The sequence below is a fragment of the Engystomops pustulosus genome, chromosome 5 (assembly GCF_040894005.1).
Source record: "Engystomops pustulosus chromosome 5, aEngPut4.maternal, whole genome shotgun sequence".
Taxonomy (NCBI): Eukaryota; Metazoa; Chordata; class Amphibia; order Anura; family Leptodactylidae; genus Engystomops; species Engystomops pustulosus.
In genome coordinates this window covers 84,950,144-84,975,683 of record NC_092415.1, presented here as the reverse complement: position 1 = coordinate 84,975,683, position 25,540 = coordinate 84,950,144, and the positions used below count along the sequence as shown (strand labels likewise).

General features: G+C 39.6%; 1 protein-coding gene across 2 annotated transcripts in view; it reads right to left on the bottom strand.

Moving 5' to 3' along the window:
• The window catches only part of LOC140133016 (uncharacterized), a 60,504-nt gene that overhangs the window by 26,152 nt on the left and 8,812 nt on the right, over positions 1-25,540 (bottom strand). The window contains exons 3-16 of one of the 2 annotated variants that reach the window (XM_072152549.1): positions 19,650-19,988; positions 18,736-18,859; positions 13,014-13,407; positions 11,939-12,016; positions 11,177-11,263; positions 11,049-11,102; positions 10,455-10,508; positions 8,198-8,251; positions 7,814-7,867; positions 6,164-6,217; positions 3,760-3,813; positions 2,443-2,496; positions 1,623-1,676; positions 1,194-1,238 (exon numbers count right to left, since the gene is read on the bottom strand). In XM_072152549.1, the coding sequence (XP_072008650.1) occupies positions 1,194-1,238; positions 1,623-1,676; positions 2,443-2,496; positions 3,760-3,813; positions 6,164-6,217; positions 7,814-7,867; positions 8,198-8,251; positions 10,455-10,508; positions 11,049-11,102; positions 11,177-11,263; positions 11,939-12,016; positions 13,014-13,407; positions 18,736-18,859; positions 19,650-19,988 (1,499 nt within the window). The remainder of the gene's footprint in view (positions 1-1,193; positions 1,239-1,622; positions 1,677-2,442; positions 2,497-3,759; positions 3,814-6,163; positions 6,218-7,813; positions 7,868-8,197; positions 8,252-10,454; positions 10,509-11,048; positions 11,103-11,176; positions 11,264-11,938; positions 12,017-13,013; positions 13,408-18,735; positions 18,860-19,649; positions 19,989-25,540) is intronic. The other variant, XM_072152550.1, reaches the window with a different exon arrangement.

Genomic DNA, 25,540 nt, shown 5'->3' with positions numbered 1-25,540 from the left:
AATGATACAGTCCAATCCTGACATCCACAGCCCAGTGATGAATACGCTAGAAGTTGCTAGAAAATTCCTGGCTATGTAGATGATATTCTGTTGTAGAACTGCCATCATCTTTTTCCTGCCTGTTATCTGAATTCCACAGGTTTTATTTCCTCTTTGACTTTCAAATTAACTTCCAAAAGTCAGAGACCTTTAATTTATTTCTGCCTAACCCCTCTCTTGACCAGCAGATTTTCCTTGTGGGGGAAACGGATACAACAATGATGGCAGTGTGCAATCCACAATAGTCCTGCCTACTAAACAGTGGTCATTACCCTACTAAACAGTGGATTACACTGAAGCACTCCTATACTGATTTGACCCCATGCACTTCTATGGCTTAGCTCCCCCTTCCCTGCCTCCTCCCCCCCCCCCTACCCTAAGTGTAAAATAGGGCCTATCTCCCTCCCCATTATTCCTCATCCTGTGAAACTTGAAATTGCCTGCAGGTTCCTCCTCAGGCCACATCAATTTGTGGTTAGTGAAGCCTGACAGTTCTACTCTCAGAGTAGATGGATGTCGAGTAAGGAATTGGTGATTGTTGGGGATTGTTGAAGCTCTCACACTTCCTGGTGTTCCTTCCATCTGATGTCCACATGGTATTATGTTGCCTAGAATGTTTTCAATGGCTTCTCTGACTTGCTGGAGATGTGACTCATCTTTAGAAATGTCCCCAGCTGCAGCTGGCATGGAATCAAAGAGGCACTGGGGAGGCTCTATTCTATCCACTTACACCACTCCCAGGCCTTGTATCTGCTCCAGCACTCAGATCTACCAACACAGACATCAGAAGTTTATATTAAGGCACCTCCATAAGGGAGTCCGGAAGGTGGAGAAAATGCAGAGGATGGTGAAGTTAACTGCCTATGTCCATGGCAGGACATAGGCAGTTATTCTATTCTCTGGGAGTTCTCTTGCGGCAGGCAGTGAGGTAGGTTGCTGACCCTGTTGGTGCCCCTGCCTCAGTGGCTCAGCTCCATGTATGGTAGATACCTTTATACTGGCAGCTAAGATATACATGGGAATGGAAAATGTCCCAACATCCTACAGATTATGCTACTTGTACTAAAGGTCATTACCTTGCCAATATGTTAATATGTAGAATACAATACTGTTATTAAGTTTAGGAATCTCTTTATATTAAATTTGATATTGACCTTTATGCCTTGCTCTCCAGGATCACCAGGTTGTCCTAGGTATCCCTGAAAAAGAGCAGAAAAATGTCTGACACTTTGAACGCATGGTGCATGGGTAATAAAGATAACGAGCTATAATATTGAGAATGTACCATAAATGAAGTCAAAGCAAATATAGGGACAGTTTTACATTATGAAATACATAAGGATATGATTCATTACAAAAACAATATTAAAAAATATACTTAAAGAGTAAAATACCAAACTGTTCTAACCACTCCCATAATTGGTATATAATAATTTAATATTTTAATGGCCTCTCAGGAGTCATTTTAGCTATGGACTCCTCTTTGCTCCTTTCTTATTACCTTATCTTAATATTCCCTAAACAGTGCATAATATGAACTGACACTGATAAATTAGCTTTTAAGACTATACAAACAACCATACCACATATCCCAGCTCTCCGCGGCTTCCCAGGAACCCAGGTGCACCAGCATCCCCCTGTAATGATACAATATAAAGATTATTATCATTTTTCACTTACAGATGCTGCATATGTGTGTAAAGTTGTCTAAATCTATTAAGTAAAGTCTATTAAGTTACATATTGCAGTACAGCAAAATTCCGAATATGTACATATGCAAAAAAAATCATCATATCTGAACAATTGTAATTGTCGAAACATCATGATTTATAATTGTAATTTTAAAAAAAAGATAAAAATGAAGTTTCAATAAGATGTTGGCTGATAAGTGTAGATTTTTATTAATTACAATACATGTATATGTTGCATATATGCTTGAAGAAAGCTTCTCTAAGCAAATATTATAGAAAAACATCCAATATAACTTAAATAGACTACTGTGTTATTGATTGCTATAACATCCATAATCCATATGTTATAAGTTACAACATATTGGTTCATTCTAACTTTGCAGTAGATCCTCAAGTTAAAAGCCATATGATTATTGGCTGACTAAAGCTTATTTGTATTGCACCCAGACTTGAAGAAAGAGCTTTTATGTTGCTAAAAGACTGTACCTGGAAATTTCCCTCAAAGATAATATATTTGAAAGCAATGTCTGTGTAGAGTTGGAAATTTGGACTTTTAGCTGGCCACTGCTTTCCTTGTCCTAGTTTGCCAAGAACATTTTAAACTTTGCATATTCCAAGACTAACTGTTTACAATGATATTTCTCAATTGCATTAATATCATTCTCTTCATCTTTTAAACTAGAACATTTTTACTAGGAAAGGTAAAACTTACCTTGTGTCCTTTTGGTCCCTCGGGTCCCTGTTTTCCTGGTGACCCTCGTGATCCCTGCAATAAATAATGCTATGGTGTAAATTCCAAGTACTATATTAGATTATGTGCAGAATAGTAAGTTGATTTATATTATTATAGTGGTTGCCAAATGCTTTCCATATGAAGTAGAATGCCCTTTCATTCTGTAAAATACTGAAGAGCCAGCCCTTTAATAGATATTTGTCTTTACACTTAGTATAAGTAAGTACAGGCAGTCCCCGGGTTACGTACAAGATAGGGTCCGGAAGTTTGTTCTTAAGTTGAATTTGTATGTACTGTAAGTCGAAACTGTATATTTTATAATTGTAGATCCAGATGAAAAAAATTTTGGCCCCTATGATAATTGGAGTTTAAACACTTTTTGCTGTAATGGGACCAAGGATTATCAATAAAGTTTCATTGCAGACACCTTACAGCTGATTATTGAAATCTGGGACTATAGCAAAGCATTCAGAAAGCTTCACCAGAGGACAGAGGGGTATGTCTGTAACTATGGGTTGTCTGTAAGTCGGGTGTCCTTAAGTAGGGGACCGCTTGTATAGGATTCAATTCTATATAAGGAACACATGCTGTCTTTAAGTACAGAGACTGGTAATGTCAATACTTTGTGTAACTCATAGTTAATTTATAAAATTAATATATTCCTGTGTCCTTCTTTTTCCCCTGCTTTCTTCCTTGTTACAGCAGTTTGTGTATATCAGCTTTCTGAGATAGTAACCTGATAAGTATAATATGTATAACGACTTAACTCTTTATCTGGATAGTTTAATCACCTTAGATAACTAAATCGTAATGGGAAATTTTCTCTAGGTAAGAAAAGAGTTAATCATTAGCCTCCTTATCTCTTTGAAGTGAATGGATGACAGTTGTTTTTTCAGATCACTACAAAATAAATAAGCAAGAAAAGGCACAGAGAAGCTGATTTACTTTATAAAGTACCATGTAAAGTTTTTATTATCTATTCATAAAAATATACAAAATCCCGGCTTTTATTAAAGCCAACTATTCTATGAACTTGTATTGAGGCCCGTCGGCTTAGCGGCACTACGTGCCTCCCTGTATATGTCTCTGCACAAATAAAGAAGACTTTTAACCACCGGTGAGTGCCATCTTGCCTTCTGTCTTTACCCATTAGGTTTTAATTTATATTTTTACTTAAATTAAATAAATTATTATATTATAATTAGTATAATAATAAGTATTAAGACAGTAAATTGATTTGTAAATACATGCAGAGATATGATACAGTGTCAACACATGAAGATTACAGCAATTTACCTTTTCTCCTAAAGGGCCATCTACACCAGTAATGCCAATCTTGCCAATATCACCCTGAAACAAAGGGTCAGCAAAGTATATAATTTATCTGTAAAGCTAGAAATAACTGTAATCAAACAATACACACAATATAAATGATTAAAACACAACATTTCAACAAGGTTAATATATCTGACGTACAACCCTTACAAATACGTTTTATGGCTAAGAAGGGAAGTGGATGGGAAGTTACATTTTGTGCACTTTTCAATAGCTGGTACAACCTGGTCTCTTTCAGACTATTCGATTCTACTTTGCTATAACACTTTACACATACACATTATTTATAAATAAAGTTTAAGGGGTTTTCCCATAATGACAACCTGAGCAGGGTAAGAACACATTTTTTTGTATCGTTCCTCCCCGGGGGGAGGAGGGGGGGGGGGAGTTCTGGAAGTCCCCCAGGGATGTTTTCAGGATTTTCCCTTAAGCCTGGGATACTCTTTTTATTAAAGGAATGACCATCTGAATCATTTCAGATGATTTTTGATCTTGTGTGGGAGTGTTGTTAACATTGTTTAATATACTTCATTACAGGCAGTCCCCGGGTTACATACAAGATAGGGACTGTAGGTTTGTTCTTAAGTTGAATTTGTATGTAAGTCGAAACTGTATATTTTATCATTGTAGTTCCCGACAATTTTTTTTTTTGCCCCAGTGACAATTGGAGTTTCAAATTTTTTTGCTGTAATAGGACCAAGAATTATCAAGAAAGCTTCATTGCAGACAATTTTAAGCTGATTATTGCAGTCTGGGACTATTTTAAAGCATCCAGAGAGCTTCACCAGAGGTCACAGTGGGCAGAGGGGTCTGTCTGTAACTATGGGTTGTCTGTAAGTCGGGTGTCCTTAAGTAGGGGACCGCCTGTACATACTTCTGCATAACAATTAGCAATTTATAGTGACAGTATTTAATATTCCATGGCATGCACAGGAAAGTGGGAAGAAAATTTTAAATGCAGTGATACTGGTGAAAAAATGCATTTGCATCATTTTGTTGTGGACTTGTTTTTTATGGCTTTCACTGTGCGCCCCAAATGACATGTCTCCTTTATTTATTGGGTCAGTATGCTCACGGGGATACCAACTTTATATATACGTTTTGTAATGTTTTCATACATACAAAATTAAAACCTCTTTAACACAAAGAAGCCTTCATTTTGCCATCTTCTGGTACTAATAACCTTTTCATACATCAGTATGTTTTAAATGCTATCATTCTGAGGACTGTACAGCCTTTTGATAACTTTTTATTTTCCATTATGGGGTTAAATGCCGGTAATAACCGTTACTATATTTTGCTAGATTGGATGGGGAAACAAAGATTTAAGCCATCATGCTGCGGCTCATGCGCAGCCTGCTCTTTAATGCCGCCACCAAAGGGTTACCACCCAGTGTTACCGCTAGTTGTTTGTTGCAATATGCAGTAAACTCTCACTGGCTATGCAGAGGGCTCAGCCCGTGAGCCCTCTCCAAACACCCGCAGCCGACGTATGATACATAGTATACGCCACAAGTCGTCAAGGGGTTAATAAATTCTCCTAAATTTGTGAAACAAGTGCACAAGGACTCTCTTTCCTCCCCTATAAGGTTTGGTTACACAGCTGTAGCAAGTGATTGTTAACCCTTCCTGCTCTCTCCCTATTATTTTCAAATATCATGCTGAAAGTCATAGCTTTAATCCTCCCCTCTAAAACACACACAGAGATTAGATTAGGAAGATTAGATGTAAGCTCCATTGACGCACACTATACAGTCTGGAAAACCGATCTCTATGAGAGGGAGCTGTGCAGCCTGATATCTTACAAACTAAGCAACGCTTTTTAATGAAATATATTACAACAATTTTACAACACCCCCCACACACACACAATATTAAATATTAACTCAAATGACGGTTGCGCTTTCAGCTTTGGATATTTACATGGAATGTGAAACTTTCAACTGTACTTGTTCTCTTCTTGGTATTAGATATGTTATCAAACTTTTATTTCTTTGTGTTCTTTTATTGTTATTAAATGTAAAATATTGATCATTGGATTTTGCTATAGCTGCTGTAAAAATCACTCCAGTAAATTTTATTTTCTATCCCTTACATGATTGCAGTGTAACCTGTATTAGCACTCGCAGTAGTGAGTAGCTTCCTCCTATTCTAGTCTGTGTGGTACAGATTTTGGCAATTTGATCAACTGGGAAGCCTTAAACCCAAGTCGGTGAACCCAATGAGTCACCTGAGGTCACATGATGCAACTAATAGCAAGAACGAGCCAGCAAGATAAAAGGTAATACTAGCTGCATTATATAATGGGGATAAAATAATATAGTTACAGATGATTACATCTGTAGAATGCTAATAAATTACTTACCTGATCTCCTTTTTCTCCGGGTTCTCCCTGTGGCCCTGTAAGTCCTGGTTCACCCTGTAACATAGAATATACATTAGTCTAGTCACTACCAGAGATTATTATTTACACTCTTATTTTACTTAGTTATATTATTAGTTGGAATCTTCCTCTTCAATTTTCATTTACCATCACTTGTTACTGACTTTTATGGTCACTAGACCATGTTGCCTATTATGTAAATATTTGAAAAACACCTGTTTACTTTTTTCTCAAGTGGTGTGTTTACACCCCATCATGTACTGTAGAGCAGTGTTATATTTACATTACATGTACTGGAATTCCCCATTTTTTTGTAGGGTTTCATGTTTCAGAAGTGTCTAACAGAGGAAGTTTGTGTCATAGATGTGTTCATTCATGTTAAAAGACTGCAGCTATTCTTAGGCTGTTTGTATGGAACAGAAACCACCATGGCTGTCCAAGTACAAAAAGAAAATATACCACTCTAGTTGAATTTACTGTCATCTTCTCTTATACCAGTATGAAGAACAGTTTGATCACATTAGATATAATTATTGTTCCTGCTCATGGATCTGCAATTACAATAATTCAGCATTTTTTTACATTTTTTTTAAAAGTATGATACCCTATAACAGTAATTTACTCCTGCATATGCATCTAGCCATGTGTTTTGTCGATCTTGAGAACTGGGCTATATTCTCCTTCTTTACCCCTGAGGAAGTTCTCGAGAGAGGACGATACGCGTGGGGAGCCCTCCACCTTCTCTACATACATCTCCTACCTCCCCTTGACTTACCGCATTGTCTGTGAAGGGGTACCTCGCCACCAGCCTTATTGGAATTAGTAATGTATTATGGAGTTCATTTACCTTAGAGATTGCTATGCAGATTATTTATCTTTGTCGATCTGGATTATTATCAAAGATGGCTGATGTTGAGTGTCACCTTTCTTTTCCACTAGGAGGGGTGGATGTTTATACCATTTTTGAGAGGGTGTCAGGTTGGTTGGCCTTACACAGCCAATTCAACTAGTTGTTTGCTATTGGTACTAATGTACTACTTTTAAATTTTATATGTCTATGTATTTTGTGTCAGGTTTGTGTATTGTTTTTCAAATAAAGTCAGTTTTCATTACTCATTGCCCTATTGACACACCTCTTTATCTTGTACTGTAGACATGTTCTCCTGGTCAATAATAGATTTTTTCTATTATTTGTTGTGCCCTATAAGATGTTAACCCAAGTTTTAAAGTTATCATCTTGCTGATCAGTGTCTGTCAGACACAGGTGTGGTTCAACCAATCACAACAATAGGGGTCATGTTCTCTGGTTTAATGGGTCTAGCCAAGTACAGGGCTTAACATTCTCTGGCCCCATGGAGGCATGTTCGACCAGTTGCTCTATTAAGTTTGGGAAATCTAACCCATTCTCATGATCAGTGGGGGTTTTGTAGTGTAAGCACCACTGCAAGTGGGAACTTTTATTTTACTTTTGGTCTAATCAATTGGAATATAGCACTTTAATCAAAAGTTTATTTATCCAATTTCACCAGAGTTCAACTCCCTTCTACAACATTTTGTATCTGGCATAGGATAATTTTTCTGTTGTTTAAACTATATTTTATTTCAACTTTGCAACTTGGTTATGGTTCTTACCTTCTGTCCTGGTATCCCTTGTACACCTTTTTCTCCAGGAATACCAACAAAGCCCTACAATATAAAGAAATATGGAAACCTGATAGCAAAGTATTGTAGATATCATGGCATTGAGATCACAGACCTACATACCACATGTCCCTCTGCTCCCTCACATTAGCAAGTTAGGGAGAAATATTAAAATGTTTTCAGGTTGTACATGTGATGGCAGAAACCAGTGCTAGTGTAAGGCTTCATATTTATTCTAGTTATGGGACAGGTCCTCTTTTGCTCTCATTAATTGTGAAAGAGGTATTCTTGGAATTGCATAAATCCTGTGGAGAACACCCTCTACCATTAGACAGCAATGGACCTCAAAAAATGAAAGGAATAATAGTAACTTACAATTTCTCCTGGATACCCAGAAGGACCTTCAGAACCGTCTGGACCAGGGTCTCCCTGTTAAAGATGCAAACAGAAGTTAACTGAGTGAGTTTAGAATAATGACTAACAATAGATCCAATAATATCCAGACATTCTTATTCTTACCAAGATTCATTCTTGGTTAGTCAAGTTTGTTAAAAAAAATATATAGATTTAGTCCCTTAACAATGTTACACTGTTACATGAACCCATATTTGTGGATTACATTAATCCAATTTAAATCCAAATGTTTATTTATTTGTGCAAAAAAGCGACAGTGTAGAGAAGCTCCGATAAAGCCCTCATGGCTCAATGGCAACATTTTAAAAGTTGATTTTAGAATGAAGGAAGCCTTGGTTAACAAATAACAAGAAAAATGACCACATTCACAGTGCCTGAATATATGAGTAAGTGTACCTGGTTTATCATGCTTGAATTTTAGGGTAGAATTCATTTAAATAAAAAAGAAAGAATGGGGAAAGGAAGTGGAAAAAGAAGGACATAGGAAAATTTTGTTCCTAAACATTATCACAGAGTTCATTACTGACAAATGTACTAATGACTTCCTAAATTTTGACAAAAGTTTAGTTACAATTTAAATATAGCCCTAAAGTACTGTTACAAATCAAAAAGCATTAGAATTGTTTGAGACACATTAATATGGTTTCCTTTGTTCAAGCCAAAATTATGGCTGCATGTTTCCACGACTAAAGCAGTATTATTATGTGGTACTGAGGCTGCTTTCACACAGCAATATGCTCGCTGGTGTATACTGCCAAGTGCTGGAGGGGAGGACTCTCCATAGCGCATCATGGCGCCTGGTCTTAAAAACGTGTGTGCGCACTGTACTGCAGCTGAGCCCCATAGCCGTCTATGGGGACTTATTCACAAAACTTAACAGTGTCAGAACCCTCAGAATTTACTCCTTCACCTTTCTAACTTCCTGTGTTTTGCTGGAGTAAGGTGCTACAACTCAATTCATCTGACTGGAAACCACACCCGGCTATGTTGTTTGCGGGGAGAATGAAGGGTACAGGGAAAAGGTAAATGACTACATTTATGTGTGCAGAATAAGATGTAACTTTTATTAATGCCAAAAAATGAAATAGGGATAGTGTATTCTCTAGTATTAACCAATTTGTGCTTGTACAGTAAAATATCCACACATTTTACTATATAAGCGCACCAAAACTAACTGCCGTGCTCACTCTGTCCCTCATAATATAATCTCCTAACATCTTATTTTAACAGAGGGTGTAAATATAATTTATACGAGGGGACCCTCCCTCAGTGTATGTCATTTTACTGTATAAGCACAAACTGGTTCATACTAGAGAAAAACACTCACTTTTATTAATGAGAAAGAATAAAATAGAATCATTTTATTCTGCTTTACTTTTTTACCTATCCCTGTACACATAATTCATTTCATAATGAATGGGTAGTGCACACCTGTGAGGCAAATTATAGATTATTGCACAGTGCAAATCCTTTTGATTACTTATTCTGCAGGTGACTGAATGACAGGTCTGCACAGTGGCTCAGTGGGTAGCACTACAGCCTTAGAGCGCTGGGTAATGGGTTCAAGTCCCACCTAGGTAAACATCTGCAGTTTTTATGTTCTCTCCATGTTTGCATGGGTTTCCTCCGGGTCCTCCGGTTTCCTCCCACACTCCAAAACATACTGGTAGGTTAATTAGATTATGAGCCCCATGAGGACAGGGACCGATTTGGCAAGCTCTGTGCAGTGCCTCTGTGTAGGTGCTGTATAAATAAAGAATTATTATTCAAATTACTCGACTACTCTTCTGGTATATCGACCTAGTTTGTATGACATTGCCTTGCTGTTTATCTTGTGGCAATTTGTATTTCTGCACTTTTCAAGGGTATGGGGCCACTTCCCAGTTGTCATTTGCAGTTTAGCGCATGGCTGGCAAGTAGACAAGGACAGAGGTTGTGGGCTCAAGACAGGAAACGGGGCTCCCACTTTTTCCTGTCTTGTCATGAACATGAGAACCAAGCCTATACCACCAACTTCATGTATGCAGTCTCAGCAATCAAGCTGGGAGAGATCAACAGAGAGTATGCTGTGAGTTTAAAAGTTAGTAATATCTTTTCATGTGATTATTTTTCACAGGAAATAGGAACATTTTCATGAGTAAATGGCTATTGTGTTTGGGATGGAATGGGCTATTAAACAGAGCACAGAATCAAAAGATCTGGGGCTTGGAATACTCACTCTGGGTCCTGTCTCACCTCCTCTTCCTTGTGCACCTCTAGATCCTTTATAACCCTTTAAACAATATACACATATTGGTCAAAACATTTCTGAGTTTATGTAAATATTTTCTAAATGGAATCACATATTTAGTTGTAGAGTAAGAAGTGTGTGGCTGCCATAAAGTAATTAGAAAATCTTCAAAATATGTCAATATATCATATTTACTCAAGGAATGTCACAAAACAACATTTATATGGTTTCATATATGAAAAATAGTGCACACAAGGATTGGAGGAGTTGTACAATTGTTCTAGGCCACATTTCAAAATCCAACAGCTTTACTTAAATTTACAGTCTTGCTTGTAATATTTGTTAACTTTAACATTATAGTTCCCTAGTATACACTTTTAGTCTATATTTCACAGTTTTATTTTTTATTGTTAACTACTTCAATCCTCACCACAAAGGGGAAAGTCTAGTTTCCATAATTTTTGTTGGCATTCAGGTACCTTTGTGCCTCATGCTGATAAACTCTGTGAGTTTTTCTTTGAGGTAGCCCTTAGGAAGAATTTAAGTAACTACATTTATCATAGTATAGGTACATAAACTCACTTGTCTGCCATAAGCTCCAGTATAACCTGTGGGGCCTTGTTTTCCCTTCTCACCCTACAAATAAAAGACATATATTCAGAGTAAACTGTCTATTTTATAAGCATACATCCAATGAGATTCATTCTTACTTTTGATCCAGGAAATCCAGGAAAACCTGGTTCACCAGGGAAGCAGTTGCAACCAGTCGGTGTTGTATTGTCACCTGAATCTGCACACTTTATACAAAATAAAAAATACATTAAAAGTATTTTCATGAAAATAATCAAAACATAACTAATAACTTGTAAATATACATATATTGCCCTCTCACATTTTTCCATGACCACCAGCACTGGCTGTTTTTCAATGCATGTCTTGTCTTACTAGTGGAGTTCTTGCATTTGTTTTGAACATTGAATAAACATACACTTAAAAAACTATGTCCAGAAAGTCTGAGTTATGTTTATTGTTGTTTTAATGCCATTTTTAATAGCATGTTAATCTCAATTTACGATATTAATTGGTTCTTGGAATTTTAAAACATTGTAATTTAAGACCACAAGTCCCTGTTTACAGTTTTTCGGGTTTTTGCATCAGTTATTGTGAGCTAAAATCAGGTGGGACAGCTACATAAAGGTAATGTATAATGGATAGACTTGAACCTGTTTGGCCACTCCAGATTTTTGGCTCTCAATAACTGAAACACATAACTGAAGACCTAATAGACAAGATTACTGGTCCTAATTCTTAAAAACTAGTAACTGGTTTCAAAGTAGCAAAATGTCAGCAATCAAGCGCCCAAGCTGGATGGCTGACTTGTATGTATATAGTGGATTTAGTGGCCCAAAAAAGACCATTGTAGCTTACTTTGTAGCTACAATAAAACATATAGTAAAAACCATTAGACTTACTTTTCCAGTTACTTCACAACACATTGCTTCCTCTGCACTTGCTGCGTCAGGTAAAATATCCAGTTGTTGTAAGTCAATCTACAGGAACAAATGATCATTTATTATGCTGGTACTTGACAGTATATTTTGCTAAATGTTGTATACCATAAGTTGGAATGAATAACATAAAAACTGAATCACATAAACATACATCTTATTATTTTCCTTTTAGTTCATAACAATTTACTTTTCTTTGCTGCTATGGATGATTATGAATGTGTTGGTATATTTCTAAATTTGCTCGATTTTTGCACTTGAATATTTAGATGTGATCATCACAGATCAAAAGCCATTGAATTTGATTAAAAATAAATACATTTAAGGTTGGTTGCAACCTTAGATACAATAGGTACTTATTTAAAAAAAAAACTTTGGCTAAATCAGTAGTACAACTTTTCTAATAGATAACAGAGCTTCCTTCACCACTTACTCTGGCTCTTAGTTCATTTGTACACAATCAGATATATTCTGACAAATTTGATCCAATAGGGCATATTTATCCGGACCTGTGTACAACTAACCTTATCCTCTGTCCTTTCCTCTTAATCTGCTTTTTACTCTTGCTGAATCTCACAGGAGGAGTGACTCATTAGGAAAGGCTCCTCCCAGACTCAGCACAAAAGAAAGCTATTAGGTAATTAAGATAATCCTTCTACAAATAGATTACTTACACGCCTCCTGAGGAAGCATTAGGCGAAACGCGCGTCGGGGCGCGGGGCAGACAAACAGCCATAGCAAGGTAATAACCTCTATACTATAGATTACAGATATGAAATGCACTTTATTGCTTGATACATTGTTCAAAAGTATAATGAGTGTACTTGAGATGAACTGCTGAAGTCTCCCCCATTAATTTGGGACCATTTTTTAATTTTAATTATTGTTTAAGTCAATGTTTGTATTAGTTTTAATTGATATGAAATAAAAAATTATAAGATTTTTAAATATATTAACTTTGAGTTCCCCTCATTGTTGGGTGTTTAATTGACGTGCAGGGGGGAATTCTCCTGGATTGAGTTTGAGGACGTATACTTACACTAGCTGTAGTGTCATCTTTCAATCTGCGAGCCAAAGTGCTGATGCCATCAGTCTTGATAGTGCCATACAGACTCACTGGGGAAGATCCAACTTGTTTGCAATCCACATAGAGAATAAGCTGATTTCTCCGAACACTCAAGGAAAGTTTGTGCCATTTTCCATCAAACAGATTGTCCAGATTCTCAAATGTTGTTACTTTATCTCGTCCTGATGCAGCTACACTGTAAACATCTACTGCATTCATTTCACCATAAAGTCGTAGCCTAAATTGTTCAATCCCATTTCTTGACTCAATCTCCAATAGATTCCAAACCTCCTCATGTGTCTTTTCCTTCATTCTAAAAGTTGATATCAATGAAAATTCTTGTGGTGCTCCATCAGGGAAAATAAGTCTAAAAGAAGGGGGAAATTGGGTATAGGATTACTATTGTTTTCTTTAGTAAATCAGTTATTCAATCAGGCTTCAATAAATGTGTGAGAAATATTGAAAACTGGTGATCTAGACAGAAAAGCAGTAGTTCGAGCTTCAGGAAACTGCAGAAAGCAGGTTATTTGACTGATTTTAGACCCATAGTAACCACAGTCATGTCCAGTATGATTGGCCAGGCAGGACATTTGACCTTGCTGTATAAAAGCAGGTTTATATGTCCTGGCACCATTAGAGTCAGGAGAGACTTTGGTAGAGGCTGCTAGAGGAACAGTGCAGGAAAGGATAGAGCTTTAATAATTTCACAATAGCCCTTTTAAGGGAAGATATGGCCATAGGCAGAGAAGGCTGTGAGGGAAAGAAAGAAATAATTCCTATTTTCAGGGCAGTGTGAAGAGGTGTGATAATTACCTTACTGCATAACCACCAATAATGTAATATAAGCAAAAATAGAGAACTTCTTGATTGAATGCCATGGGGGAATTTCATTCAGGCTTCAGTATTGCAGTTTACCAAAAGCAAACTAGGCCGAAACGTCACTAGAATATTGGAGTCTGAATAAAATTCCCTAATGGTATTCAATAAATGTGTGCTCTATTTTTGCTTATAATATTTAGAGAGGTGAGAACCCAAAATAGGAGCACTTACCCACATAGATGTGTACCCGTACACATCTGCATCATAGTCATCAATTAGAGAAATACCAGTACTCTTGCTTCTACAGTATATCCCTAAATTGCAGAGTCTGTATTCACTGCATCCATGTTTTCCAAAATAGCAGAGCTACCGTATACCTCTCAATTGCCAGTGTTTGTTAAATCCGTTTATTTCCAAATTGCAAAGGCCGTATTCACTGCATCCCAGTTTTCTAAAACAGCAGTGCCAGTGTTTGCTAAATCGTATATAAGCGGTCCCATACTTAAGAACACCCGACTTACAGACAACCCCTAGTTACAAACAGACCTCTGGATGTTTGTAATTTAATGTACTTTATCCTTAGGCTGCAATAAAGAGCTGTAACAGTTATCACAGGTGTCTGCTATTAAGCTTTATTATCAATCCTGGTTCTTATAACAATTCAACATTTTTAAAATCCAATTGTCACAGAGACCAAAAAAATTTGACTGGGGTTACAATTATAAACTATACAGTTCCGACTTACATACAAATTCAACTTAACAAACCTACAGAACCTATCTTTTACGTAACCTGGGGACTGCCTGTATTCATAAATGTGCAAACTCCATTTTAATTGCATCTGTGTTTTTCAAAATAGCAGTTCTTGGGTTTTCTAAATCCATATATTCTTAAATTGCAGAGTATGTATTCACTGCATCCATGTTTTTCAAAATACCAGTGCCATCATTTGCTAAATCGGTTTACTCCTGAATTGCAGTCCATTTTTACTGCACCTGTGTTTTCCTAAATAGCGGTGTCCATGTTCTCTCATTTTTACAACATGAGCTCTAGTTGAGTAAGCAATGATTTTTTTTTATTTTTACAGTGCAGATCCAGCAGGGTGGCTACCCAGTAAACAGCACTGGTGGCTATGGGAAAACAAGGCCCTCCCACTCCACTGCCATTGAAGACAGAAATGGGGAAAAAAATGGCCCTTGCTTTCACTGCCATAAAAGACACAATGGGAAAGACCTGGCCCTTTCTCTCACTGACATAAAAAGATGCAATTCCAGCCCAGATACAGTGGAAGGACGTGAGAAAAACTCCTCCTCTTCTTCCTAATCATCTTCTAACACTGTCCCCTGACTGGACAGTGGAGTACCTGGCTGCTGTTGGGCCACCAACCTACCCTGCAAGCCATGTGTGAACTGGTGTGGCACCTCTTCCTCCTCTGCTTATTCCTGCATCATGGCCTACAGTGTTTCTTTTTAGCAGGAAAAGGATGGGGATGGTAGGGCTGAAAATAGCATAATCTGCACTGACCAAATTGGTGGCCTACTGGAAGCACTGCAGCGCGGCAAAATGTTCCTCATGGGAGCTCACTCTTTACTGGTGAAGTGATGGTGGTCGGTATCTGTTACTGAAACACAATTGCCTTCTGCTGCTCACACACCCTTTGCAGCATTGGTAAAGTGGAATTCCACCTGGTTGGCACATCAAATATTAGGTGGTGGGTGGGAAGGCCAAAGTTTCTCTGCATGCAGCAGCTCTGGCATGTTGGCACAATTGGCCAGGAAGCTTTGAACACACAAGAAGAGCCCGGGTTTGTGGTTTTCCGTCGGGTTTCCCGAATATTACCAATTTGCGCCGTTGTTCCCTGAATTGCCCCGGGTTTTTGGTGCATCGGCGCCAGCATGCATGCAACGGAAATCGGGGACGTGGCCATCGGAAAACCCAACCGATTCGGAAAAAACGCCCTATTTTTTTTAAAAAAGTGTCGCTTCACAGACGCTTACCTGCACCCAGGATAGGATAGTGAACTTCTGTGAACTTCAGCGCAGCAGCGACACCTTGTGGACATCAGGCGCACTACCTTAGTGAATCACGGCCGGACCCGAATCAGTGTCGGAGAACCCGCCGCTGGATCGCGACTGGACCGGGTAAGTAAATGTGCCCCATAATGTAAAAAAAGTCAAAATCATAACAGAAACCCCACTTATATAGTGTCACCGTGTCCATAACGAACCATATAATATAAAAATACATTAATGAACCCGCATTATGAACACCATAAAAAAAAAGTTAAAATCCCACCACAAATTATGATTTTTACCTATTTCATCTCACAAAAAAGCAATAAAAAGTTATCAAAAACACATGTACTCCACAATGATACTGGTGCAAAGTACAACATGTCCCGCAAAAGCAAGCCATTAACCAGCTCCATAGCCAAAAAATAAAAGTGTCATGCCACTTGGAAGATAGCAATGCAAAAATTCTTATTATTATTATTATTATTTTGCAAATTTAGTAAAACATAAGAAAAAAATATATCATAGAATAAAGATGTTAATTAGGCTATATATACTGAACACCAAAAAAAGTAAAAAAATCCATTACCAAATTGATACTTTTCTACTCCGCCGCCCCCCAAAAACGTTAATAAGTTTTCAACAATAGGGCATAGCAACCACAAAATACTATACTGGAAAATGCATTTCATCCACAAAAAAAAATGCCGTCACATAGCCCACTAACAGAAAAACCAAAATTTTATAGCCTACAAAAAGGGCTAGTGAGTAAACTAAAATCCACTAAGCTCTATAGGACAAAACATAGGACATGTGGGGTGTCTCTGTACTCTGAAGAAATTGCATAACAAATTTTATGATGGGTTTTCTCTTTTGGAAATGTGTAAATGTTAGGGCTAAATGAATAAATTACCAACAAAATTAGAGAATTCTAAATTTCCCTTCCATTTTGTTCTCATAAGTAACTCATTTGGGTTGTAAAACTATCAGCCTCAAAAGGAGATCATTTCACATTTTGAAAATGACGAATTTCTCAAAAAAAAAAAAAAAAATTTAGGGTTTTTTAAATAAAAAATATACGCAAAATATATCAAACAAAATTTACACCTTACATGAAGTACAATGTGTCATGATTAAAAACTACAAAATCATTTTGTTAAGTTAAACTGTTCAAAAGTTATAGCCATATAAAGCGACACATGACAGATTTAAAAAATAAGGCTGAATCTTAATGTACAAACTGACTGCGTCTTGAAGGAGTTAAAAATATTGGGGCAGATTTACTTACCCGGTCCAGTCGCGATCCAGCGGCGGGTTCTCCGACGCGGATTCGGGTTCTGCCGGGATTCACTAAGATCCTGCGCCGATATTCACCAGGTGTCGCTGCTTCGCCGAGGTCCGCCGGAGTTCACCTGCTTTTCTCTGGTGTATGTGAGTGCTTGATCTTGCGACACAAATGGCTTTTTAAATTCCGCGTTTTTTCCGAATCCTTCGGGTTGGCCGGTGGCCACGCCCCCCGATTTCTGTCGCGTGAAAGTCGGCGCGATTGCGCCAAAAATCGATCGCATGCGCCACAATCTCGTGAAATACAGCGCAAAGCGGAAATATTCGGGAAAAAACCCGACGGATTCGCGGCTGCGGAGCCTTAGTAAATGTGCCCCATTGTCTGACATAGACAACATTTTAAATGTTTTTTTACATTTTTTCTTAGTTCTCTTAAATCTTTAATAATGAATGTACTATTATGAACCTGACAGAAACCACCAATGTCATATTCAGAGCACCTCTCAACTGTGACCTCCTAATGCCCATGCCCAAGGAAGGCAAAGAGTTGGCCGCAAAAGTATAGAACCCTATTTGCCTTGTGGCTCTTTCAGGGTATTGTTTTCCATGTTTTTTTCACAGCCTGCAGACCATGGACATCCATGTCATGAAAAGTCTAGTTCGTTTCAAGTCTGAGATAAGTTTTTTATATTGTTATATTGTGTGTGGGAGGATGTGGTAAAAACTTTTGTAATATACTTAATTAACAAATTCTGCTTAGTTTTTAATTCCAGCCTACATAGGGCGTGTCTTTGGTGGCTGCTCAGATCTAATCTCCTTGTGGTTAAACAGCTTTTAGAAGGGAGGAGTAACCCCTTCACTTTCAGCTCAATCTTTGAAAATACTACTCACAGCATACTTCAGCCAGGGAGAGAGCAGTAAGGGTTAATACTCACAGCTATGTAACAAGCCTTAACGTACAAATTGGCTACGTCTTGAAGGGCTTGAAAATATTGTCTAAGATTAACAACATTGGAGACAAGTCTCCAATTATTTAGACAGACTTGCCATCACAAAATAGAAGTAACATTGCAATGAAGGGGCACTTAGCAGTCAGTTTTTTAATGAAGTACATTGGAAAATGTTCACAACTACCTCTTCCCCACACACACACATCAAAAATCATCTGAAGTGATGGTTACTTTTTAGGTATTTTCACTGCTGCCAAAATTCCTGAAGCAAACTAACCTTTCATGCACTGTGGATATGATTTATTACAATTCCCCCCCCCCCCATATTTTGCAGAAACAATAGAAACGGACTTTTGATGTGCATTTAAAATGTTGCAGGTTTCCATTGCAGAGTTCAATATTTTCAGTATAAAGAGTGACATCTATGAAAAACCTGCAGTGTTTTCAGATTGACAGGCACTATAATGAAAGTCCAGAAGAACCTATTATTTTAGTAGGATATTTTGGGCTTTGCTAGTGCTAGTCATTTTAAACCTTCAGCAGTTCTGTTATCTTTAATATCCTGCTCCTATAATTGGAATAAAGTCCCACAGGTGTGAATGAAGCCTAAATATTAGCAGAATACAGTACCGTGATTGTCTGGTAACATGCGCTCTTGAACCAAGCTGATAGGCCTTCAAATTGTTTTGTGAGCCGGTAACAATTCTCACTCCAGAAATACTGGCTACCCGAAATTCTTCAATCAAGTTTGTTGCTAAAAAAAAGATAGAACAAATAGAAAATACAGTGGAAAAAACATATGGTATACTACTCCCATTTGTATGTATTATAATTTGGGATTGATAAAAAAAGTCAAATACAAATATTTTCTTATTATATACAATAAATGAATATATTAATCAGAAGAAATTTCCTATTTAAAGGTTTCTCTGTAAAGGGCTGAGGTATAAAGATTATTATTATTATTCTCTTCAGAACTAAAATATCAGTGTCACCTTGGCCTTGGTGTGATAAAGTATGTGCCCTTTACCACATATGGAAACACAAGTCATATAAAAGGTATATCGTTACCATGGGACAGTGTTAGAAATTCTGCATCGAGTTGCTACCTTACCATGTTTATCGGTTATGATGTGGGAATAGCACCTGCTAAAGGCAGATATATCTGTATTTTGCAATTAAGTGGTTTAAGATTAAAACAATCCAAACAAGTTATCGATAATTGTGTCTATAAAAGGGAGTTACAGACCCTGTGTAGTTCTATTTCACCATTCTTGTTGTGTATAGCAGTAGAACTATACAAAGCCCAGAAGTTGCAGCTATATTAAGGACATATTAAGGACTTCCACATTTATCAAAGTGGCTGTCATGAAATGGGCATATATATTGATATAAAAAGTGATATGCCCTACTGACATAATAGCAGGTAATAGTGAAGTAAGAAACTCCAGAGTAAACATTGTGATAATTATGTTGAGCTGACATAAATAGGTTGTTCGAAGTTTTCTTCTTTGTATATTAATTTAGGCAAATAAAAGGAATACCCTCATCCTGGTAGGAGACCTCTGGTGCTGGTAAACTGTCCTCATTCTCACTTGGGGTGGTTTGGCCATGATATGGAAGTCTTGTTGTAATGGTAGTTACATCTCGTGCTGCAAAAAATGACTCTGTTGGGGATGGGTAAGGACCTGACTGTTCTGTTACAAGCTGGGTATCGGGATAGTAGCCAGAAAATGTAACTTCCTCTGTATAATGACCTTCTGGTCTAGAAGGGATTTCTGATGCAGTTATCAAGTAGTCATCTCCAGATGAGTAACTATTGTATGGACCTCTCCCATTTTCATTCTCTTCTGAATAGATTTCTTCTTGGAAGTCATTGTCACCTAGGGGCAAAAAACACAAAAAATATAAAATTCTTAGTTGAATAATTATTAACTATATATATATATAGTATTGTTAATAATTATTCAACTATATATATATATATATATATATCATCTACAATATTAATGGTTGCAAAATAAAGTCTTTAAGAGAACCTGTCAGGGTTATTTGTGATTCTAAAACAAATACAGGTTCTAATGGACCTGTGGTTTACTGCCCCAAATCGCCCTGTTACAGTGTTACAGTCTCGATACTTAGAGATCGATAGAGTCAGATAAGGCACATTGGACTCACCTCTGGTGCTTCACGGACCAGTGATTCATTGAGGCCAAAGTGGTACACCCAGGCTTCATTGTGCTTGTACTGTACTATGACTCATGCCCAGTGAAGCCAGATGGGAAAGCAATGGAGGAAAAAAGTAATAGCGGATATAAGGACCTGTGGGTGGTTTAGTGTCACAAATTGCCCTGATGGGTTCCCTTAAAGCCACAATATATCTTTAATTTTAGCTTTTCTCCAGTGTGAATCAAAGTGCTATTCATTGTAACACAATGAGAAAGGGTATAAGTTCATTCTTTTAAAGAATGATAGCAATTGGGTGATACCACCTAATCTCCTTTAGACATAGTGGAATCTTTTAATGATTCTGTATCACGTCTTAAGGTGTTTTTGTTTTCTAGTGTGGAACTTTGTGGAGAGTCCAGACGAGTCCAAAAACTGATAAGGGACTTTCAGTCTTTATTTAAAAAATGTGAAGGTAGTATGTACATGAGCCACACAACCACATTGTCTATTTATAGAGAAAATATGTTTACAATGGTATCATAAAGGACTTGTAGGTAGTTCCAACACTGATTTTAAAGAGTACAAGTCTTCTCGAGGTAAGAGGCTGTGCAGACTATATGCACCATGAGTGGATGAAGGGACCTTTGTGGTTCCAAAAAGAAGATCAAGGCAACAGTCAGTAAAGATCAGGACTTTTAGAACACTGAGGCTTTACTTACAGTGTCCAAATTTAGACATGTCAAGGACATCTCTTAAACTGCACCAGATATATCATAGTACCTAATGCTGTATGATAAATGTGGTTATATCTAAAGGGATATTCCCGCGAAGACAGTATTCTTAAATATACTCAGGAATAAGACATTCCCTAATTCACTGTTATTAACAAAAATACAGCATTTAACAGATATAACCCCTGTCTCTATCAGTCCTGATCCAACCATACATTTTCTGACTTAGGGTCAGGCAGGGCAGATTCTTCTCATGAATAGCTTCTCCTGTCTGCTCCCTGCAGTATCCCTGCATCACCCCTCCCACCCTGCATTCCATGACAAGCTCACACAGAGACGCTCACACGAGCAGTACCTGCCAGCAAGCATCATCTCAAAGAGATTAAATATACCAAGTACAGACAAATAAGATCTTTATAGCAGGGGGAGTAAAATTGTATAGTAAGGGGGTTAAAAATGATCTTTATTGTGTAAACATCACTAGGGGATTGATATTGAAGAACTTTTTTATGGGAAAACCCCTTTAAGGCTGCCTAGTCTAATGTTACACCACTGTTTAGGAGGTGTATTTTGCTTCATGGCAGTTGTATAATATTTTATCGCTATGCAATCCAAATGTTTTTTTATTGAAGCAGCACCTTTGCCACAAAGCTCCAACCATTTTGTTGTATACATTGTAAAAAACTGTCTAAAACATTTCATAAATACATTTTATAAAAATTGCTTTTAGCACAAACTGATAAATATGCCCCAATTTAGATTAGACAAAAGATTACAAGTTATTTGCCAAATTATTTGGCGAAGTATATGCAACATCCCCCACCGGGGCCTAGCCTTTTCTCGGGGCCTGGAGTCAGCCGGGGCCCGCAGTACCTGAGTGGCTGGCGGTTGCGGCCTAGGCACGCTAGTGTCACGGTGCTTGGTATGGGGAACCGGAGGGCTGTCCTACAGCCTGGCAGGTCTCCAGTAGGGTGGTGTTGGCAAGAAATAATGAGGGAGAGGCTGCTATAGCGGATCTCCCTGGGGCAACCCTTTGGTGTCTAGAGTATGAGTCTCTGTGTGGTGGACAGGGCGCCCGTGATGAGGGCAGCCGAAGTAGCAGGGACCAGACGGAGGCAGAGGTTGAACAAAAACAACTTACAGTTCTTTATTGGAACCGATAGGAACTTCAGCAACGTGCCTTTAACAGAGTGATGGAGTACTGAGATGCTTTTGGAGGAAGCCACAGGAGGCAGATCGCCACCCTGGATGCAGAGGGCAGGCTGGGAGGTAGCTGTGTCCTAATAGGAAGCTTCAGCTCGTCCTGGAGTGCTTCAGGTATCACCCTTGAAGGTAGGATGATACCCCTTTCCTCACTATACTAGCTAATCTATTAGCTCCACTCTTCAGAGGCAGGGGCTAGGCTCTTCCTGCTCTTATCTGGTATGCTGGCTGAATAGATACTGGACTGGGGTACCCAGTCTGCTTCTCTTCTCATCTAAGCTAGGCTAAACTAATCTCTAGCTGGTGTCCTGCAGACCCTCAGGTCTGACCAGGACTGGTCTCTTCTCCCTCCTGGGAGAGACTTCTCTCCTCTCCCTCCTGAGAGAGACTCCTCTCAGAGTGTTCTCTAGAACATTCCTGGCCAGGGGTTTTGTAACTCCTCTGGTCAGGTGGTGGCTGCTCCTCCAATCACATCTCAGCTTACAGAGGACAAGATATAACACAGATCATTGGATGACAGATCTAGCATCATACAAAACACTTAACTCCTGCCCTGCCAGGCAGGAGCTACCACTGCAATGTCCCCTGTGTGATGTGATGACATGCTGTGGGGCTTATTCGCAAGCACTCCTTCGCCATTGCATCGGCGAGGGTGTTGCATACCCCCGGGGCAATTGAAAGAGTCGCCCTCGGCTCGACTACCGATGGTTGGGGCGCAGAGGTAGATAAGGGCACTTCTGGGAAGTGCAGGCTATGTGAGGTGTAGGGACAAACCGCCCATGGTCCTGGAGACAGGCACCTGGGTTGGTGTCGGACTAAGACAAAAACATGTAAGTGCTTGACAGTTGGTCGCTGACGCCATTAAACCGAACTGTACAGTAGGAAAGGTGTGGTGTCATGTCCTGTAATCCACTCCTTGCACCAAGGCCTGTATATTTGTTATATCAACACTTCTTCCCTGGCGGCAATTATATAGTGTGTATATCTGCATTGCGTTAGCATATGCGACACGAGTACCTCCTGACTGACATCCTTACCCATAGTATGAGCAGCATCCAGGTGCTATCTCTGTAACACCCCCGGTCCCCTAAAGACCGGCAGTTTACGGACTACCCCCACGTGCAAACCTTGGTTTGAGGGATAAGGTAGCGGTCAGTGTTTTACAAAAAGACGGTCCGACACAGCCACACTACAACCTGTAAAGCCTATGAAAGGGTTAATGCAGACTACTGGCATATATTCTGACAGTGTGCAAACAGGTTAACTCACATTGGCTTAGAAGCCCAATGGGTGCACATCTTGAACGTTACAAACGTTACAGAGGTACGCTACTCAAGGTAGCAGGATAAATGTCTCTTTACCTGAAAAGGAAAGGCATAAAGAGTGCAAACATAATGTCCATACCTAAAAAGGAAGGCATTAAGTGCAAAATAATAATAAATTACATGGCAACTTTTCCTTTGAGTTGGCAAAAGTTTCACAGAAGGTCTTTAATGACAAAGTCCATCTTCTGGGTACAGCCCTTGAGGTGGGGAAAAGTGCACTGAGAAGCAAAGTGTCTCCTCTATGTGTAGAGGGACAGAGTCCTTTGTAGGGGTGCTATCATAGCACATGACAGTAGAAAATCTCTTGACTGAGATAAATAAGGGTGAGAGTCTCAGGACAGTTTCTGGCTCTGTAGGGATAATGGAAATAAATATACATATGTACACAGTACCTGAAGAAGGCTTTCAGCCCATCAGGGGTTTATCTTGCTGCTCAAGAGCAATGGCTGCAGGCATGGGAGCAGGAACTGCAGCAGGGACATCATCAGCCTGGGTGAAGAAAGCAGTGTTGAAATCCGTCACCTGAAGACATCTGGTGGTAGACACTGGAACTGCTGACATGGAACACCCAGAAGCTGGAGCTGGAACAGCAGGGAGGTCATCTGCGGCGGCAGGCATCTCAGCAAAGGAAGGAGACAGGCACTTCTCTGGCTGACCTTCTGTAGCTGGGGGCGCTGTGGAGCGCATGATGATGACCGCAGGAGCTGTAACTTCTTCACTGCTGACAGCTGAAGGATTGTTGTTCCTGGACTGACCTGCAGCTCTTGGGGGCGCTGTTGCGCTGGCGGTGGTAACCTCTGTAGCTGGCAGGGCGTTCTCACCGGACAGCCTGGGCCTCTTAGCAGGTGGTCCTGGATACTCCGCAGGACGGTCAGCAGCATTAGATAAGAGAGTCCCTTTTGTAGCCGGGCCTCCTATGGGGAGATGTTGACCCTCTGCAGGGAGGCCGGACTGTACCCCAGCCGGGGCTAAGGGAGATATAGTAACAGTCACTGTGATGTAGGTCCTGGGGGCCATGGTACTCACATCCGCGGTGGTCCTCAGGAGGTCCGTCATCGGAGGAGGCAGCCGCTGTGGAGAATCCGCCATTGAAGACTGCGTATGGGAGACAGCAGTAAGCGGTGCAGCAGAGGAAGGGGCCCGAGGCTCGTGGGCAAGCCATGCGACACTTGGTTCTTCATCTCGGAGGCTGTGCGGCATGTCAGCAGGACAGGAGACAGCACGTGGAGAAATCCAAGATGGCCGATTAACCTCTTTGATGCTGGATGGAGGCTGCGCTGACTCTGAGGTACCTCGTGGGCTCTCACTGGCATTGCAGCGCGGGAGAGTTTCGCGCCAGAGGGCGGAGCTTGAGTCTTTCCCGCCAGGAGTTGTGGCGGGCTGAATTTTCTGCTGCGCCACAGCTTCGTGAGGTAAATGCAGAGCTGACAAAGTTCTTTGCAGGGATTTAACCTCTTGAGTGCTGGAGCGGTGCTCGACAGCACGTGGCAGCAGTAATACAGTTCAATGCAGAAACGCACAATCACTTGGGCCTAAACCCGGATGGCAGCAGGGTTAGGCAGCACAGTCTTTTCAATAAAGGATAGTCTCTAGTGCCAGAATAAGGCACAGAAGTAATGATCCTGTTCGTGACGCCACTTGCAACATCCCCCACCGGGGCCTAGCCTTTTCTCGGGGCCTGGAGTCAGCCGGGGCCCGCAGTACCTGAGTGGCTGGCGGTTGCGGCCTAGGCACGCTAGTGTCACGGTGCTTGGTATGGGGAACCGGAGGGCTGTCCTACAGCCTGGCAGGTCTCCAGTAGGGTGGTGTTGGCAAGAAATGATGAGGGAGAGGCTGCTATAGTGGATCTCCCTGGGGCAACCCTTTGGTGTCTAGAGTATGAGTCTCTGTGTGGTGGACAGGGCGCCCGTGATGAGGGCAGCCGAAGTAGCAGGGACCAGACGGAGGCAGAGGTTGAACAAAAACAACTTACATTTCTTTATTGGAACCGACAGGAACTTCAGCAAT